This window comes from Oryzias latipes, chromosome 19 (genome assembly GCF_002234675.1).
Source record: "Oryzias latipes chromosome 19, ASM223467v1".
In the NCBI taxonomy this organism is placed as follows: domain Eukaryota; kingdom Metazoa; phylum Chordata; class Actinopteri; order Beloniformes; family Adrianichthyidae; genus Oryzias; species Oryzias latipes.
The window spans coordinates 22,878,146-22,896,764 of NC_019877.2; the positions used below are offsets into that span (position 1 = coordinate 22,878,146).

An 18,619-nucleotide genomic window follows, 5' to 3' on the forward strand; every position below is an offset into this window, starting at 1 on the left:
AGGTTCTTGAGACATTCCTCAGAGACTTTGGTCCATGTTGACATCACAGCATCTGTCGGCTGAGCATCCATGATGCCGATCTCCCATTCCACCACATCCCAAAGGTTCTCTATTGGGTTCTGGTGACTGTGGAGGCCGTTTGAGTCCAGAGAACTCATTGTCATGTTCTAGAAACCAGTCTGAGATGATTCCAGCTTGATGACATGGAGCCTTATCCTGCTGGAAGTAAACATCAGAAGATGGTCCACTGTGGTCAGAAAGGGATGGACATGGCCTACCTGAGTGTTGTTAGTCCCTACCTGATGTTGTGTGTTGAGCGTTTTCCGACCCTGGTCCTCGGGGGACAACGTCCTGCATTGTTTCAAACCTCCCCTGCTCAAACACACCTGCTGCCATTGTCAGGCTGCTGCAGAGCTCGATGGCGACCTGACTCAGGTGTGGTTATGCAGGACAGTGTTCCCCGAGGACCAGAGTCTGGAAAACACCGGTTTAGCGGAGTTCTTCAACCGACGTCAGACCAAAGCAGCCCAGCTATTTCAGTCTGTCCCCGGTTCACCTCCAGAAGTGATGTCAGAGGAGAGTTAGCGGCTGTAGAGTCCCGTATGAGATGGGACGGTGTGACATCTGAGGGCTGATGCTGCCAGCGTCTTCATCTTCATCACAAAGTCTGGATTTAAACCAGCCGCAAACATTTGACAGAGAATCAAGATTCAATCAAATATTTGTGAAAACGTGTAAAAAGGACATTTATGAATTTTCCAACAGCAATGGAGAATAAGACAGGAAACTGTAAAGAAACGTGAGTAAAGAAATGTTCCTATGTGTTAAAAAAAAAAGACACGTGGAATCAGGATTTATGTGAAAACAAAATCTTTTTGCCCTAAAAAATGATCTCAGACTTGGTTTAGTTCTCAGTGTTCTGATGAAATTCCATACAAAAAATCTCTAAAGTTGCTTTTATTAAATCATTTACAAATTAAAAGTAACTTGATTTCATTGAATCTTCATCATATGTCAACAATAATAATATAAAAGTACAAAATCTACTGTTTTCCAATTTATATATTTTAACTAAATTTCTTGCAGTCGCATTTTAATTAAAAATTGTTTTTTCAGCTTAAAATACTAAAGGCAGTGGTGTGACTGTTTTAAAGTCCTGTTGTGATCTAAACACTTTGAACGGTGCGTTCAGGCTCACAGCAGTGACTCTGGTGCTTAGTGTCAACAGCATGGAGGGAAAGGAGACGTCCTGCTGTTCTACTGTTTATCTTGAGCCACTGAAGCCAAGCAGGAACTGAATCTTTGAGGAATTCACGTCTTTTACCCGTAAACACTCGGCTGAAGCTCACCTTTTTCTGGGCCGAGCAGAATAAACGGCAGCATCACCAAGCCCACATTCCTGTTGACATTCCTCCAGGTTCTGTGGTTCTTTAGGACTTGTTTTGGTTTGTTCTTCCTTTGGAAGTACAGGAACCGTCTTTGTAAAGTAGAGAAGCTGAGAACCCGTCAGGCGGAGTGTTGACGTCCTCTGAACCTCCGCTGCCGTCTGCTCCAAAGGTCCGGAGGCTCGCAGACTCTTCGACGAGGCTCAGCTGATGCTCAGCGACATGATTGACAGTGGAACGCTGAAAGGGCGGGGCCTGGTGGGGTTCTGGCGTGCGCAGAGTGATGGTGATGACATCCACTTGTACAACCACAGTGAGAGGGTGGGCGTGGACACACGGCCCGTCGCCACGTTTCATGGACTGCGGCAGCAGGTGAGGAAGCCTTTTTCTGCGCGTGTGAATGTAGACTTTCGGGGTGACGTCAGCTGACAGGTGAGGGCTGCGTCTGCCGTGGCTCGCTGACCGTCTCCGTTTCCGCTGCAGGCCGAAAAAGATGGCGCCAGCTCGGAGCCCTACCTCTGCCTTTCTGACTTTGTGGCGCCCGTTGACAGCAACGTCGCCGACTACGTGGGGATGTTCGCTGTGGGAATCTTTGGAGCTGAAGAGCTGAGTCAGCAGTTCCTGGCCCAGCGGGACGATTACAGCAGCATCATGGTCAAAGCCCTGGCTGACCGTTTAGCAGAGGTACCGTCACACCCTAGCGTGTTCAGAACCGTTAAGCTGTTCCAGAACCACCCCGGTGACCTGTGCACAGCTCTGGTTCACTCTGCAGCCTCACGGACGGACAGCTGCTCCACATGAACGACATCCACCTTCCGCGTTCAGGGACTCGAACAGAGACGCATTCCTCTGAAGACCTCTTTGTACTCTGATTACTGAAGCTCACCACACGCCAGCTAGATTAGCAAAACAAGTAAAATAAAAATTAAAGTGGCCATAAATGTTTTATTTTCAAAATAAAGTGATCAGAGCATCATGATGGATAGTTGACTGAGTCTCAGGATCGAAAGAGAAGAACATCAATGCAGTCGGAGCAATCATCTATGAAGTTCAAATCTTCAAGATGTAGACTTCTGTTTAGGAAATGTCTCATTGCCCGTATACTGTTATTTAACTTCCTGATTTTGTTTCCTGAATCTTTTTTTTTCCTTCAGGATCAGTAGTCAGAGTCAGAGTGCTGCTTTAGGCTGTCAAGGAGAAGCTGGTTGTGATGGGAAAATGTTTTTATTCCCTCGCTCGATCACAGTTCACCTTTTACACTCGGAGTGTTTTCAGTCCAGTTTTGGATTTATTTATTCTTTAACAGCACACTGAGTTCTGCGTCCTGATTGGCTGTTGACCTTGTCAGTTCCCTCCATCCCATGTCTGCTGTGCAGAATGTGTTCAGGTCCTGTTTACATAAATATTCAACCGTGATCAGATCTTTGTTTTCACCCTAAAATCCTGGACTTATTCTTCTACGAAGCTTTGAAGCAGAAAAGTGTGAAAATGTTCACATCTGTCTAAGAAAAGTGCAGAAAGTCTGAAGTAATCATCAGAGGTCGACCGCTCTACCTCTGCTCCACGGCCAAAGTTTGGTTTCAAGGTGACATTTTGAAGAAATGTGACCAGAAAGATTATCGTGTTGTTAAAAAGAGACTGGTTATATTCCACACACGGACAAAGAAAGTTCTCATTGGTCCAGGTTTGTGTGAAGTCGAGTTCTGCAGGGAAACGTCAACGCTGTTTGTTTTTTTTGGGGGTGTTTGAACGATCCTTTTTTAATGGGGGATGTCTTTTAGGTTGTGAAGCCCGGCATCAGACACAGACGGGGAAAGTTGGTTCCGTCTTTGTGGAGCGTCTCTGCGTTTCTCTCTCGTCCGTCCACAAGCCTCTCAAAGCCGCGTGTTTTCCTGCAGGCGTTTGCTGAGGAGCTCCACGCTCGCGTCCGGAAGGAGCTGTGGGCCTACAGCACCGAAGAAGCTCTGCAGGCCTCGGACCTCCACAGACTCCGGTACCAGGGCATCCGGCCCGCCGCTGGCTACCCCAGCCAGCCCGACCACACGGAGAAGATCACCATGTGGAACCTGGCCGCTGTGGAGGAGAAGACGGGTGAGAGAAACACCAGCTACTGGGTAAAATGGTGGATTTTATTTGCTTAGTTCCAATAATCTGGAATACTCGTTAAAGACCCACCCAGATGAAAACTCAGAAATGTCCTTTGAATCATTTTCTCTATTGTTGTCCTCCGTGTTAAAAACACCATTTTCCTCCTGGTTTCTGTTGTTGGTCATTGCTGAGCAGTCTGAGAGTTTCAGACAAGTCATCCTTCAGAAATGTCTGTGCCGTACGTGGAACAGTCGGTAAACCTGACTTTGGTGATCTGCCTTTGAGCCTTTGGCTGCTCTGGCGACTCTGCGGAGGTGCTATCATGATGAGGTGCCGTGTGGGGTAACTGTGCTGTTTGTGTGCAGGTATCGCCCTGACGGAGTCCCTGGCCATGACGCCCGCTGCCTCCGTGTCCGGACTTTACTTCTCCAACCCTCAGGCCTCGTACTTTGCTGTGGGAAAGATCACCAAAGAGCAGGTCCGTCTCGCTTCCAACCGTCTGTCGTGAAATGTTGGAGACGGCAGAGACGCCGTTCTCACTGTTGCTCTGATGTGATGACTGTTGAATCTGAGCGTGTGCAGCGTTAGCGTTTTCATATTTTCACCAAAGACTGTGGACAAAATCCGCCAAACTTTGACAGAAGCTATGAAGTTTCACGGCGTCGCGCTGCATCTTGGTGGTCCTCTGCAGGTCTGAGCAGAGAGGACCCCCCCTCCTTTAATGATCACCAACGTACACAGAACCAGCAGAAGAAATGGACTCTCTTAGTGAAAATCAGTCCATGAAAGGTGGACTTGGTTCTTCAACAGCATCACTCCAGAAGCCAGTTTGTCTGCGTCGTCACGGTGACACGATCTTCAGTTTCATGAAAAGTTCTGGAAACTTGCGCGTCTACCCACAAACCCTCAGGCTTACTACAAAATAAAGGCCTCTGCTTTTAACCGCAGTGTCTCAGAAAGTCAGCAGTCAGTGAGGTCATGTGATCCGGTGGGGTTGAGAGAAGCTTCCTAGCTGGTTCCTGAGACGGAAAGGGTTAAAACTGTGCCGGTCTGGATCCGGCTCCCAAATCTCCATCCGTCTGTTCATTTGTCTGTTTCCGTTGACCAAACGACCTCTGTGGACTTTCTGGTTCCTGTTTGGACACTGACCCGCCGTTCTTCTGTCTGGCTCCATGCAGGTGGAGGATTACGCCCGGAGGAAAGAGATGAGCGTGGAAGAGGTGGAGCGCTGGCTGGCTCCCATCCTTGGCTACGAGCAGGAAGATTAGGGTGTGGAGGGTCGGGTTTCCCGCCCCGTTCCGACCTCCACAGCCTCAAACTGGCTGCTTGGTGCCGGAAAACGTGTGACCGGAAGGACCGATCCACTCAATAGTCTTAACACCCAAAACTGAAAGAGGTCCATCTGTTTCCAAACTGACCCTAGATCTGCTCTTAAGGTGAATCTGGCAGACGTCCAGATCATTTGTGTTTTATGTTTTAAGGTTTGGGCTTTTAAAGTCTTACGTTTTTTATTCCTAAAACCAGAAAAGTACGCACAACCCTCGTAGCTTGAAAGCTGAACATTAAAAACATTTGAGAAACTGTTTTACCTGATGCAGGTTCACATCCAAACATGCTCACCTGCAGAGCTGCTGCACAGGTGACACCAGAACTGGAACCTCCCTGACACGTGCTGCCCTCTAGTGGCGCCGCAGGTGAGCTGCTGAAGGTCTGCAGGTGATTCCTGCCTCACGATGATGACTAATCTAACATTTAAGCTGTTTGGAAAACTAAAAATGTATTTTTTAAATTCTATTTTTAAAATTACATTTAGTTTTTTTAATTGAATATTTAAAAAACAGGAAAAAACAGGAAAAATGGACTTAGCACTTTTGTCATCATGATTTTATACTGTTTTTGTAATTTCTAACACTGTTCAAAACAATAAACTCATTTCTCTCTAAATGAACACAGTCCAGTTCTAAAGCTAACACTCGAGCCAAACAAAAAACTCGCTGTTTTTTACCTTCAGGTGCTTTCATGTTCAGACCTCAGTTGTGTTGTTCCAGTATGATGGTCAGTAATGGGGAGGAAACGTTCAGGTGCAGATGATGCTTCTCAAAGCTCAGACATGTGGCTTGATGCTGATGAAAATGGGCTGCAGTCGTTCACTTTTCAAACGCATCAATGTTGACTTTCTAGTGATGGTGGCATCTAATATGTTAAAGACTGTCCAGTTAAGAAATGAGCTTTCCTTGTTTAAATATGGCTGAAAAATCTGGTTTACTATTTGTTCACTTTGACTTTTGACACCATCAACTGCAGCCATTAAACTCAGTTTTTTCTAGTTAGTCGCCACTCTACCAAAGTTTTTTTTCTAAGCCAAAGCACAGACGATGCTAATGTGCAAAGGCTCCTCTGTCTGCACCACATCCAAACACGAGGAGATGCATCTGAATGGATGTTCAGTTAGGTCAAAGTAATCTGAATGCCTTTGAATTGAATTAGTTTGTATCGGGCATTTATTGATTACTTCTGAATACTGGGAAAGACTGGCAAAACAAAACAAGGCATCCTAGAAATAAAAAAATGAATTTTCCTTTAAACAAGCCCAAATATGACGTCAACAAGAATTCTTCCAGACAAAAATTCTAGTCACAAAGATATGTTTTCTTACACTGAGATTATTTTGATACTGAAAAACTTTATTGGTAAGATTTGTCTGGCAGACAGAAAATAAGACATTTTTTCTTGAAACAATGAAATCTTGTTACTTTCTTAAGATTCAGTTATTGCAGTGTATTTTTCATTTGATCAGAGTCTGCTGATAACAAACTGGTGAAATAAATGTTGGAATTTGTTTTCAAAAGCTAGTCAAAATAAATGAGATTCCATTCATCCATTTTCCAGACTTGATCCCTTTCAGGGTCACAGAGATGCTGGAGCCTATCCCAGCTATTGTGGGGTGACGGTGGGTTCCATGCTGGAGCCTAGTATGTCGGTCCAGCCCTATCGCTCACATTCACATTGAGGGACCTTTTAAAATTGCCATGTGATCTATGAGGCATGTTTTGGGTCTGTGGGAGAAAGTTGGAGAAAACGGCCGTCCACTCCACACCGACAGGTCCTGGTGGTCTTTGAACCGGGACCCCCTCACTGTGAGGTGAGGCTGCCACTGCACCACGGTGCAGCCCCGTCATCCCCAGGCAGGTGAGGCTTCGGTTGGAGCTGAAGGAAGGAGTCCCATCTGTCGTCTGTGTTCAGGTCTTCAGCATCAAGAATGCCGTCCTCTTTTCCTGATTTGAATGGGAGATTGTGTTATTGACGTCCTCCATGACGGGTCATGTCGTTTTTCTGATGAGATCTATCATCAGAGAACATTCATATTCGATACTTGTGCTACTGAAAAGTAAAGTAGGGTCCTGCTTTAGCTTGGTTGGCACAGCCATCCCAACGCTCCCAGAGAAGTCAAGATCCTGGCATTTGCTGAAAACTAAATCCAGTCGGAATGCTCCGAGTTGGGTGCCTGGCTAAAATCTGTGGACATTTATGACCTACCAGACATGTTTGATGTCTGGATAACTGCATTCTTCTCTAGATTCTAAGGCACCTTCTCATTTAAGCCAACCCTAGACCCCGAGACCTGAAAAAGCGGGGTCAGTAACTACCTACAGAGATGTCTGGGTCTGCAGAGGTGCGGGATGTGCGAGTGATCACATGACGACCCTCATCCATTCAGAAAGTAAACGCCTACGAGACGAAGGAGGCGATGGCAGCAGGTGGGGATGAACGAATCGAAAGTGTTCTGCACACATGGGTCATCGTGGTCTCCAGGAGGGGAACCTCTGGGGACGTCATCCACCTCAGTGTTGTTTGAGGACGAGCCGGGACTTTTGATCTGAATGGGGACCAGAGCAGCTTTGCTGGGCTGTGTTGAAACCATGGAAACAGCAACAGATGTTTCTTAAATTAATCATTTAAGTAGATTGTCCTGAAGGCTTCTGCAATGTTGATGTCCTTTCTGCCTGAGAGCTGGTTCTCTAACTGCTCTCAGAAAAAAGTAGAGCACTTGAAGTTTGTTTTACGAAGTACTTGAGTATAAGTATTGCTAAAGTAATATAGACCATGTTGTATAGGACGTATACTAACTGAACACTGAAAGTATTTGTATTAGACTAAAATAAATGAATTTTTATCTGAATGTGACATTTTAGGTGACAAAGAATGGATCTTTTGACCCGTCCCCAATGCTTTTCTGCATCCAGCTGCAGACACACCACATGCAGCTGACATGACATTTCTGATAAATCAATTTTAATTGGGTCCGGCACGCTGAAGAGAAACCAGTTGTCTGGATGACCTACATTTTTGGACTTGTCCCTTAAATATTGTTAATTATATAACTTTTTGTTTTGTTGAGCTTTAAACTTCTCCTGAATAAAAAACTGGGGTGCAACAAATGGGTGCCGTGACCCGGAGTTGAGGAAGAAGAAAAAAGGAACCAGAGGACCACAGACTGAGGTGATGTCAGGACGGTGTTGTCAATGGTTTGCCGGCATCTGAAAGGTAAGTAGAGAACATTTTTGACCGAATAACAATACGTCTTCAGACTTAACTGGAACATTTCAAGTTTACAACAGATGGTGTGTAGAAACAGTAAACTTTATGTATGCTGCCTCACGTTTAGCGGATGGATGGATGGATGGATGGATGGATGGATGGATGGATGGATGGATGGATGGATGGATGGATGGATGGATGGATGGATGGATGGATGGATGGATAGAATTTATTCCACACTCATGGTCCAGTCAGTTAAAAGGAGTACACAGACCCACTATGTTAAAAACACACAGTGTCAAGGATACAGAAGTGTAAGTATACTTATTATAGACTACTTCTTGCTTCATTATTCATAATTTTACAACATTTTTTTAAGCATGTGGTTGTTTTTGTCCCTAAATTTGTTCTTCCTGAACTGTAACTACTGTTGCAGAATCACTTTGTCTTTATTTCCAATAAATATCCATTAAAATGAATTCAGTAATTATCCAGAACCTTGTCAACATTTGATGAAAGGAAATTAGGATGAAAACTTTAATTGGTTATACAACTTTATCCAACTTAACTCAATAGAGACACGTCACTGAAATTATATTTTTGTAAATGATTAAGGGATTCTAGGTTGGACAGCTGTGCTTCAGAGATGATCCACATTCATTTGTGATGAGGCGATAACTGCTGTTTTCTGATGAAAATCTTCAAAGACACAAGTTCAAAAGACAGTTTTACTGGAGTGAATATTCTGGTTCTGTACAGATTCCCCTCTGGTTCTGTTGGACTCTCTCATCTCCTTAGAACCACAGACCGTAAAGACAAAATTGTTTGAACAGTCTCTGCTAGGAACCATCATGTTCACCAACAGGATGAAGAAGCACATGGGGGGGATAGGATTTCATGGCTCGCAGTCGCGCGCTTATGACGTTTTAGGTGACGTCACTCTGAACATAATTGGGTTTAAATTCAAATACGCAATAAAATCGTTTTAGAACAGTTTATATGTGATGAATATTATTACCTATCGTCTAAATAAATTGATTTTTTAATTGAAAACTATTTTTACAGCTCAAACTGATCAGCAGCGACGGCTGGAAAAGTTACTAAAATTGTAGATTTTTTAGTCGATAATGTGAACAAATGACGTTCAACCACTGACTGATAGAGCTACTACTAAAAACAATTAAAATAAGTACATAAAAAGCAAAAAGTTTCGGTCTGCATCCGGTCCCAGAATGCACCGCGGCTGGTTTGTGGCGCCGTTAGGGACACCGTTAGATGTCAACAGGGAGACCGAAGGCTCGGCTCAGCTTGAACGCACAGAGACCCCGCGGCCGCAGACCGAGTCCAGGCTCCACGGCCCGTCCTCTGACTCCCGGAAACCTCGGCGGACAGCAGCATGGCTCCGCTCGGCTCCGTGCCTGCAGCCGTTAGCCTGCTAGCAGTAGCACGCTCATTCAGCGCCTTCTCGTGCTCCAACCCCTTCCTCAGGTAACCCGTGCAGACCCGTGCGAAGACTGCAGATCAGCAGGGGCTAGTGAGTTGCAACGAAATAGATTTCCCCTTAGATTTCGGTAACATTATTATTATTATTATTGGCAGCTTTTTGCACGCTTTGTGCCAGTGTGTCTGTATAATTAATTCTCTATAGCTGGAGGCAGCAGAGGTGAAGATGCTAAGGTTCTGTGTGGGACCAGGAGGGATCAGGAATGAATCCATCAGAGGATCAGATCATAGATGTTCAGGAGATCAATGCAGGGAAGCAGATGAGGAAGTTAGAGGGGAGGAGCAGTGAGGATGATGATGGTGAAAGGAGGCTGAGGCGGGAGCTACCAGGGAAGAAGAGGGTCATGGATGCAGAGGAGGAGGAGGACATGGTTGTTGGTGTGATTTGCTGAGGAAAGTAGCTTGAAGTTAAATAGAAAAATAGATCAACACTAAACGCGTCCTCTTTTTTGGAGCAATGCTCGTTTTCGTGATCCGGTCTGAGTTTAGCAAAACAGGTCAACCTTATTTGCTGAGGTGAGCATCAGAGCGTGCGGTGTGGAATGATGATGTGTGCTTCACGCTCCCGTCAGGTGCCTCACCGCCGTGAAGACCGGCCCGGGGAAATGTCTGACGACTCAGCCCGGCGGCCCTCCGAAGAGACCTCTGAACGGATACCTGAGATTCGTCATGGAGCAGAAACCAGCTGTGGTCAAGCAAAACCCAGGTACGGCTGCCGGCCTGGTGCTGTGTGTCCCACTATAAGTCCTACGTTAAATACAGCGGGGCAACAAAAAGCATTCAATCAGCCACCAGTGGTGCGAGTTCTCCCACACTGGAGGTGCCAGGTGACCCCACTCCCCAACGTTAACATGCCTCGGAGGCACGTTAACGTTGGGGAGTGGGGTCATCTGGACCCCACAAGATAGCACAACGGTTAAAAAGATGAGAGGCCTGTAATTTTCATCATAGGTAAAACCTCAACGAGAAAAAAAAAATCCAGAAAATCACATCGTCTGATTTTTAAAGAATTGATGTGTAAGTTGTACGTTGATTGGCTGACCCTGAAGCCCAAACGAAAAGTTAAAAAGCGGACAATAAATAGCATATTTCTTCCTTCATGACTTTGAAACATTTCAAACAAGGGGCTTCTGCTCTGCAGTGAGCCGCACATCAACAGATGTGGCGTTTGCTAATGCTGCCCCGCTGTTTTCTCCCTTCAGAGATCAAACCGGTAGACGTCATCAGGCGGATCGCCCAGCAGTGGAGAGTGATGAGCCCAGAACAGAAGAAGGTTTTTTTTTTTTTCTTTACTCTCAGCTTCGTTTAAAAAAACAAACAAACGGCAGAGCAGCTTCGTCCGTGTTGCCGTGGCGACCAAAGCTTGTGCCGGGTGTCTCCGTAGCCCTTTCAGGACGCCATGGTGCAGGACATGCAGAAGTTCAAGCTGGACCTCCAGGAGTACCGGTCCCAGCTGACTCCCGCACAGCTCCAGCAGCAGGCCGCGGAGAAGAAGCAGAGGATGTCCAAGAGGAAAGCCATCCGAAAGAAGAGGGTAAGAGAACCGCCGCCGCCGCTGGGCGGAGCTTCAGCGCGGCTCAGGCTTCGACATGGAGGAGGCGCGAGGTCACGTGGAAAACTTTTCGTTCGCTCTTGCTGCTTTCTTGAGCAAAGCTGACGTGATGAAAAGCAGCCTTATGGCAAACATCTTAGACCAATCTTTGTCAAACAGTGCGCCGTGGGAAATACCCATTAACTGATCTAAAAACATTTTCCATCTCCAGGATCTCAGCTCTGTGTTCATCCAATCAGGCCCTGATAAAACACTGAGTAGTTAGGAATATGAAAGATCATAAAATACTTTTTTCTTTGTGTTTATTTGATTCTATTAAAGACATTTTGATAAGAATGACGGTACCGCGATTTAGGCGCAGCTTAAGCTGTTTTAGGAAAAGTCCCGCCCCTTTAACTGTCTCCACCAATCATTCTTGGAGGTCTAATCACACATCATCAGTCTGACCAATCAGAAGTGGTTAAAGTCTTCACTTCCTTGTTCTGATTCTGCTCATAAAGTCTCTCAGTTCCAACAAAAATACCAGCTAAAGCTCGTCTTTAGCGGTGTAGCTTTCCACAGAATCCGGTGTCAGACCGTGGAACAAGAGAACAAAACCATGAAGCTCAGAGACGAGAGTCTGTCTGCGTTCGGCGGCTGTTTACACTACATCTCCCATGATGCATTGTGTTAAAGTGACAGCATCTCTGCGTAAAATGAGTCTTCCCTGTTAAACGTCTTAAACCACAACAAACACATTAAACAGTTTTCAAATCTTCTTGATGAAATCAGAGGTCAACAGTTTAGTTCTCCTTCCAGGTTTGTGTTTATTAACAGCCAAACATCCCAGAGTTTGGTCCAAGTCATCTTTCTAACTGAAACACTTTTCTAAGAACATCTGGATTATTTTAGATGTTAAATTTAAGAAGAAGTAATAACAACGTTTAAGAAACAGGATTAAGGTGAAGTGGACAACAGACATAACTCAACTAAATCGAAACAATTTAATTATCTAAAAAGAAATAAAACATTTTAATTTTCAAATACTTCGTTTTTGATTAAGACAAAAGAGAAATGAATGACTATTAATCCCACAATGGGGAAATTTCATTTATATGTGGCAGCAAAATCGACATTCAGAAATAATCTATATAATATATATATAATATATATAATCTATAATATAACATCAAAAAGGGACATCACAATATATTTGTTTTTGTGAGGTTACATAAAATGTCATGTTAAAAAACTGAAGGGAAAAACAACTACCAGGGTAAAATGTCAAATAATTTAGTTAAAAAATTATTACTGAAAACTGACTTAACTTTTATTACATCTTTTAGGAAAAACAGCTGCAACTTCCAGCTTTTTCTGTCACAATTATCACAAAATGCATGTGAGATTGTGGAGGAGCTGTAGATCAATACAGACTGAGATTCTCCTTTTTTAATTTATTTTATTCTGGTGTGCCGCGGGATTTCTGTCAAGAATAAAGTTTGCCTTTGCTCAAAAAAGGTTGAAAAACACTGTTTTAGCTTCTATGCAGCACATGGAGCCGCGTCATCCGGTTCACTTAGAATGCAGATGATATTTGACATTTTTGATTCATAATGACGTTTCAGCATCAGCTTCTTACTTTATGAAACACTAAAATTGAACCACACTTGTTGCTGCTTGTTGTAGTGACACCATCTCCACCAGTAGGTGGCGTTTCAGGCTGCAGGTTCAGAAGTAGGAAACATGATGCGTTGCAGTCAGGAGGACGCTAAACACTTCATAATGAACTGATCGTTAACTTTAGCCGATGCACAGGTTGTTGAAAAATGTACATTTCTGGGTGTGACCCTCCCCAGTGACCAATTGGAGAGGGTCAACAGGGTTCATACGCTCATGAAAAACCTAGAAACGGTTTGGAAATTGAAAATGCAATTTCTAGGTTCTTGAAAAGTTAGATAGCACTGATGTCATCGCCCCGCCCCCCCACTGGAAATGCTAATTCGAATGGAATATTGCGACAATGTTTGCAGGGTGGATGTTAAAATGAAAATGCAATTTCTGGTTTTGACTTTTCTTTTTAATAATGCTACAGAATCGCTTCCATAAATGTTCTTGTCACCGTATCATCAGTCTGGTTTGTTCTTCCCACTGACTTTATCCACAAACATTACAGAGAAAAACGTTGGGGGAGGGTTAAATATTGACCCGTATGAACTGTTTATTTTTGTTTTTGATTCAGTCCAGACAGGAATAATATCAGGCCCAAAGCAGCAAAGTCTGTGTGACCTGCTGGATGCTCACCTTGTGGTCCACTCAGCTATAGTTTTCTGTTAATTCGCTGTCATTAGAAGCTTTGACCAGTCACAGAGCACGGAACAGAAAACACCAGAACCGCCACACCGGAACCACGTTTTCTCCCTGTTTTTTATTTTATTCGATTCTATTATTGTTTGGACATGCGAGCATAAAGGCCCGTACACACCGGGACGAATATTCGCCAGGCGTTTTTCGCCACGTTTTTTGTGTTCACACCCAGGCGATTTTCGCTGACGATGAGCCGAGCGAACATGCAATTTCATTCCCTGACATTAGATGGCGCTTAATGTAAACAGAATTACTCCTTTACACAAGGTGGCGCTGCGCAACTTTACGATTCTTAAAGTCGCTTTTCACTCAGAAGAAGAGAGCAAGTATTTACGCGCTTGTCAGAATAATACAAAGAAAACATGAATATTTCAAGCATCAGTAGCTCCAACTGGTGCTTGGTTCGGGGATATTTTAGAATGTCCGTCATTATTGCTTCGCGGCAGTGTAGACGCTACTCGGCGTCTATCTTCTTCGCTGGTATGTGTGCTCAGCAAGGCAGTTTTGTGTTTGAGCGCCCCCAAGTTGTGTTTTACTGTAACTTCAGAAGCTCCAGACACGTGAGCAAAAGCGCCGTTCTCATTGGTCGAATAGATTTCGACGCGACGCGTCAAAACAAAAAACGAACCCGAGGCGTTTTTTTTTTTTTTGACGCTCTGACGCGTGGCGTTTTTTCGCGTCGGTGTGCACACTCTCATTGGTGCCCTTTGTTTAGTCACGAGGCGTTAAACGAAATTCGTCCCGGTGTGAACGGGCCTTAAGACAGCGAAGCTAAACTCCTGATATTCTACAACTTTCATTTCTCAACCATGCTGGCTCAGAGAAACAGGAAGGATGTTATGGATCTCTGTGGGGTTTGTTGTCACAATAACGCCTTCTTGTGATGTTTTAGAGATTATTTATGGTGGATCCTCCAGAAACTGGGCGTTCTGGCGGACTTCGTTTTCTGCGTCACCACAGACAGAAACAAACATTTGATCCTGGTCAAACGAACTACAACCTAACTACAAACTCTGTGATGTTTGTGCCTAAAGTCAGAGGATCAGAGCAGACACACAAACTAAACCGATCATGTCTACAATTCAGACACTTTGGGGCTTTTTTTCCTTCACTTTGCAGCTCATCTTCTAGTTTTCATAAGCAAATGAGGTCAGTTAGTTTGTATTTCTTAAAAGTATTAGATAACGAAAATCACCAAAAAATTATAAATGTATGTAAATTATAGATGTCATTTATGGTTTTAATCAGTGTCTTTGTGCTTCTTGTTGTCTGTATGGGGGGGGGCAGCACTTGATCCGAGGTCATTTAACCTTTACAAATGGCTAAAGCATTGGTTGATTGATGTGTTGATGCTTTAAGGTGAGCTTTGGGAAACTTAAATCAATTAAATGTATTTTTATTTCTTATTTTCCTCAGTGGGCAGAAAAACTGCTTTTGGAGAAACTTGGATGTCCTGTTTTTTAATATATGCATTTAAAATAAGTAACTAAAACCTGAGAGTTTACAACCTTGAAACGTGTTGGATAAGGAATGTGATGCAGACGGCTTTTCCTTGATGTTCTCTGCAGGAGCTGACCAGCTTGGGAAAGCCCAAACGGCCTCGCTCCGCCTTCAACATCTTCATGTCGGAGCACTTTGAGGAGGCCAGAGGGAGCACCACCCAGGTCAGACATGCACGCCAAAGCATGCACGGCTTTTAGTTTCACAGCTAGCAAAGCTGAAACTTGTTGCTAAAAACTCCAACCTCATTCCTGCAGTTAGTAAGCAAAACCTGTAGCTCCTCCCACTCTGAGATCTTGCAGAGATGTCAACCCAGGAATTAGAGCTGGTTTCTATCCCAGATTTCTTTAAGAAAAATGTAAAGTTTACATTATTTTTCTGAAATCCATTGTAGACGACGGAGTTTTAGGGGCTAGTTTACAAAAAAAAATTAATTATGACTTTTGAGTCGTAAATTTACGATAAAAAATTTCGTAAATTTACGATATAAAAGTAATAGATTAACGAGGAAAAAACACCAAAGCTCACCTGTTCCACTAAGTTTAGCGGGTCTGCTCTGCTGCTGCGCGGCGTTCACCTGCTGCTCTGTACGCTCACTTACCTTTTTCCATTTACAAGATTTTTTCTCGTAAATTTATGACTTAAAATTTCTTAATTTTACTTTTTTTTTTTTTTTTGGTGGCCCTAAAACTCCGTCGTACTGTTTAACCTCAAATGAGGAATTACCTGTTTGCCGTTCTCTCTCTCTCGGATTCCCTTCTTCAGACCAATCATGCTGCATAGATTTCCGTCTATCTGAGAGACTTTTGAATCATTTTATTTCACGTTTACTTTTGCCTGCACCTTCAGTTCTTTCCACTGATCCCCAGAATAGTTGTAAATATTGAATTGGCTGAGACGGATGCAAATGGGTGGAATCGGTCAAAAACGGAGACGATGAGACCATTCAGGTCAAGACCACCAAACATGACATCAGAGGGGTTTGTGTGGAGTTTCTGCTGAAGGGCAGCATAGGAGAAAATGTGCAGGTGTAATCCAAAAGCCACAGCTTCAGGAATTCTTCTGGATCCTTTTCTCAACCCAACAATGTTGTAACAAATAAAAAGCCTCATGGCAGGTATGTAGACGAGCCCCTCCCTGGCACAGCTACATGACTAAAGAACGGTTTCTGCTCATTCTCCAGGCAAGAATGAAGTCTCTGTTGGACGACTGGAGGAACCTGCTCAGTCACCAGAAACAGGTGTGTTCACAGAGTCCTGCAGGAAGCGCTCAGGTGCACAGGTCGTTGTACTGATTCCCTCCCCTCCGCCTCAAAGGTTTACATACAGCTCGCCGAAGACGACAAGGTCCGCTACAAGAACGAGATGAAGTCGTGGGAAGACCACATGCTGGAGATCGGACGAGAAGACCTCCTCCGGGAACAGACGCTGTCTTCGCAGAGAAGACCTGCCGCCAGGACGGCAGCGGCCAAGAAGAAAACCAAGACGACGAAGGCCAAAGCGGCCAAGAAGACCACGAAGGCCAAAGCGGCCAAGAAGATGTCAGCAGCACCAAAGTCGAAAGCAGTGGGCGGAGCGGCGAAAAGCAGCTCTGCAAAAACTGTCCGAAAAGGGTCCGCCAAGAAAGTGTGAAGCTGTTGAGGATCGTCAGAGGATTCCCAGCTGTCCTCCTCTTTTTCTTTCTTCTCTTCTGTTGTCATTTGTATCCGTCCTGCAGGACACAGCTATGTAGTCAACAGCTTCAGAGTTCATAATAAAGTTTCTCCTTTTGTCTAAAGTGTGCCATCAATCCTCTGATGCGAGAACATTTTCAGAATGAACTGCAGATCGAGTCCTGAGCTGAAAACTGGAACCGGTCACTTTGGAGCCGCGAGGCTTCTGTCGGTCACAGAGGACTGATGCCAACATACCTGACTGTTTAAAAGCATTATTTATATTTACAAATATATATTTATACAAATGTCCAGGGGCCTGTTTCAGAAAGGAGGTTAAGTGTAAACTCTGAGTGCGTTAACCCTGGAATCAGGGAACCCCTGGGTTTTCCGTTTCAGAATGGGAGGTTTGTTAAACCAGAGAAAGCAGAGTAAGTCAAACCCGTTTCTGAAAGAGAGGTAACTTTTACTCGGAGTCAGTGTCCATGGTTACTTATGCTGTGAACCTAACCTGGTCGGGAGCAGGTTTTATTCTCTAAACTCAAGGTTTCTGCCGGTCCCCTCCCCTTTTTAAAGACGAAGCGGTATTTTTCGCTTTAACCTTCATTGCCCACATTTCCGTCACACAGAGACGGTCTAAGTGACAAGAATGGCTTGTCCTTTTTTGGAGGACCCAATAGACGAGGAGGCTGCATTAATTCATAGAGAATTACATTTACGTCCTGCGAGGATTTTGAGAAGACTCGATTTTTTGTCATTGCTCCATACGTTTTTGTTTGAGCGTTACCGTTTTTCGTTGCAGTCAATTACATATACAAAATTAAAACAACATTAGGTCTTGCTATGTAGATGTTTCATATGTCAAATATTGTCAACAAAGCCTACATCCATGACATGCTCACATTTGACCTGATTGAATTATGTTTTTATGCTTCACTTTTAGCTGCTGCCATGTTCTTTTAATTCCTGCAGGATTGCATCTACATGAAAATGAAATCAGGGACATTGAATTAGATTAATGTAACAATTACTTTTTGGAAACACAATTTGCTAGCACTGCTTACTTTCTTATTCCCATATAAACCTATACCACTTGATCAATACAAGGGTAGACAAAAGTTCACTTTTAAAAACACAATTGAATGTATTAATATTAAACTGACCAACGTTTGCAAGAGGGGAAAGTTAACAAGAAAGTCCTCTAAACATTATCAACATTAAATGCATTTTCCCCCCCAGATTGGTTCTGTACACTATGCAGCATTTCATGCATTTACACCAGGAATAACACTTCAAAAGTACACCTAAATATCGACATTTTTTGTTTCACACCTTACGCTATTTAAAAAGTTATTACAGTCAATATTTTATAACAATGATTTAAATGCAAACCTAGGCATTAACTTGAGCAGCTATGTTTTCCACGCTAACTGTCTCTGTTTTGCAGATGCAGCGGTGTTGCTTTTCTTCTGGAATATGTGCTCATATTCACTGTAACTCTGCAGCAGCACGTCAAGTTCAGCTGGAGAAAAATACGCAGACCTCTTTTTTTCACGGTTGCCATGGTGACTCGTGATATCTGCGCTCCATTGATAATGGCATCTTATAGTCGCGGTGCTCACGCTAAACTCCGAATCCGTCCACTCAGAGTTGATTGATCTAACTCGGATCAGCTTCTCTGAAACAGAAAACTCAGAGTTGTTAATCTCTCGATTGACCAACTCAGAGTTCAAGTTTAACCTCAGAGTTGGTTGAACCTCCTTTCTGAAACAGGCCCCTGGACATTGAAGATGTCCACACGATTTAAACCAGAAGTTCTTGTGTTTCACAGGAAAATGGATCAGAAATTTATCAATTCTGCCATTTATAGACAATTTAGCTGCTACTATTTCTGCAACTCTGCAAATTATACGCAAGCAAATTATCCAACCATTTTCCCTTCGATACATTTCTGCTTCTTCTGCTAAAAGTTAGGCAAATTAAAACAACCACCATTAGCAATTGCGAAATCAAATGCAACTTGTTCTAGTTATTATGTAGTTCTTGGTGAGGGGATGG

At 43.8% G+C, this 18,619-nt stretch overlaps 2 protein-coding genes across 3 annotated transcripts in view; both read left to right on the top strand.

The window, feature by feature from the left end:
• The window catches only part of mtr (5-methyltetrahydrofolate-homocysteine methyltransferase), a 30,784-nt gene extending 25,363 nt beyond the window's left edge, over positions 1-5,421 (top strand). For both annotated transcript variants that reach the window (XM_023949371.1, XM_004080726.4), the window contains exons 29-33: positions 1,558-1,757; positions 1,869-2,069; positions 3,284-3,476; positions 3,839-3,951; positions 4,652-5,421. In XM_023949371.1, the coding sequence (XP_023805139.1) occupies positions 1,558-1,757; positions 1,869-2,069; positions 3,284-3,476; positions 3,839-3,951; positions 4,652-4,741 (797 nt within the window). In that variant the 3' untranslated portion in view covers positions 4,742-5,421. The remainder of the gene's footprint in view (positions 1-1,557; positions 1,758-1,868; positions 2,070-3,283; positions 3,477-3,838; positions 3,952-4,651) is intronic.
• Positions 5,422-9,234: 3,813 nt separating this feature from the next.
• tfam (transcription factor A, mitochondrial) lies at positions 9,235-16,686 on the top strand. The gene is made up of 7 exons (XM_023949617.1): positions 9,235-9,500; positions 10,088-10,221; positions 10,718-10,788; positions 10,900-11,049; positions 14,979-15,074; positions 16,094-16,150; positions 16,227-16,686. Exons 1-7 carry the CDS (start codon positions 9,409-9,411, stop codon positions 16,539-16,541), a joined length of 915 nt encoding a protein of 304 aa, XP_023805385.1. The 5' UTR covers positions 9,235-9,408; the 3' UTR covers positions 16,542-16,686.
• Positions 16,687-18,619: the final 1,933 nt, after the last annotated feature.

What these genes read in the sequence shown, in the direction of transcription:
- tfam (XM_023949617.1), top strand. Translation starts at nt 9,409, where the DNA reads ATGGCTCCGCTCGGCTCCGTGCCTGCAGCCGTTAGCCTGCTAGCAGTA. An exon ending in TGAGCCCAGAACAGAAGAAG is followed by an intron (nt 10,789 to 10,899) that starts GTTTTTTTTTTT and finishes GTGTCTCCGTAG; the next exon opens with CCCTTTCAGGACGCCATGGT. An exon ending in AAGCCATCCGAAAGAAGAGG is followed by an intron (nt 11,050 to 14,978) that starts GTAAGAGAACCG and finishes TGTTCTCTGCAG; the next exon opens with GAGCTGACCAGCTTGGGAAA.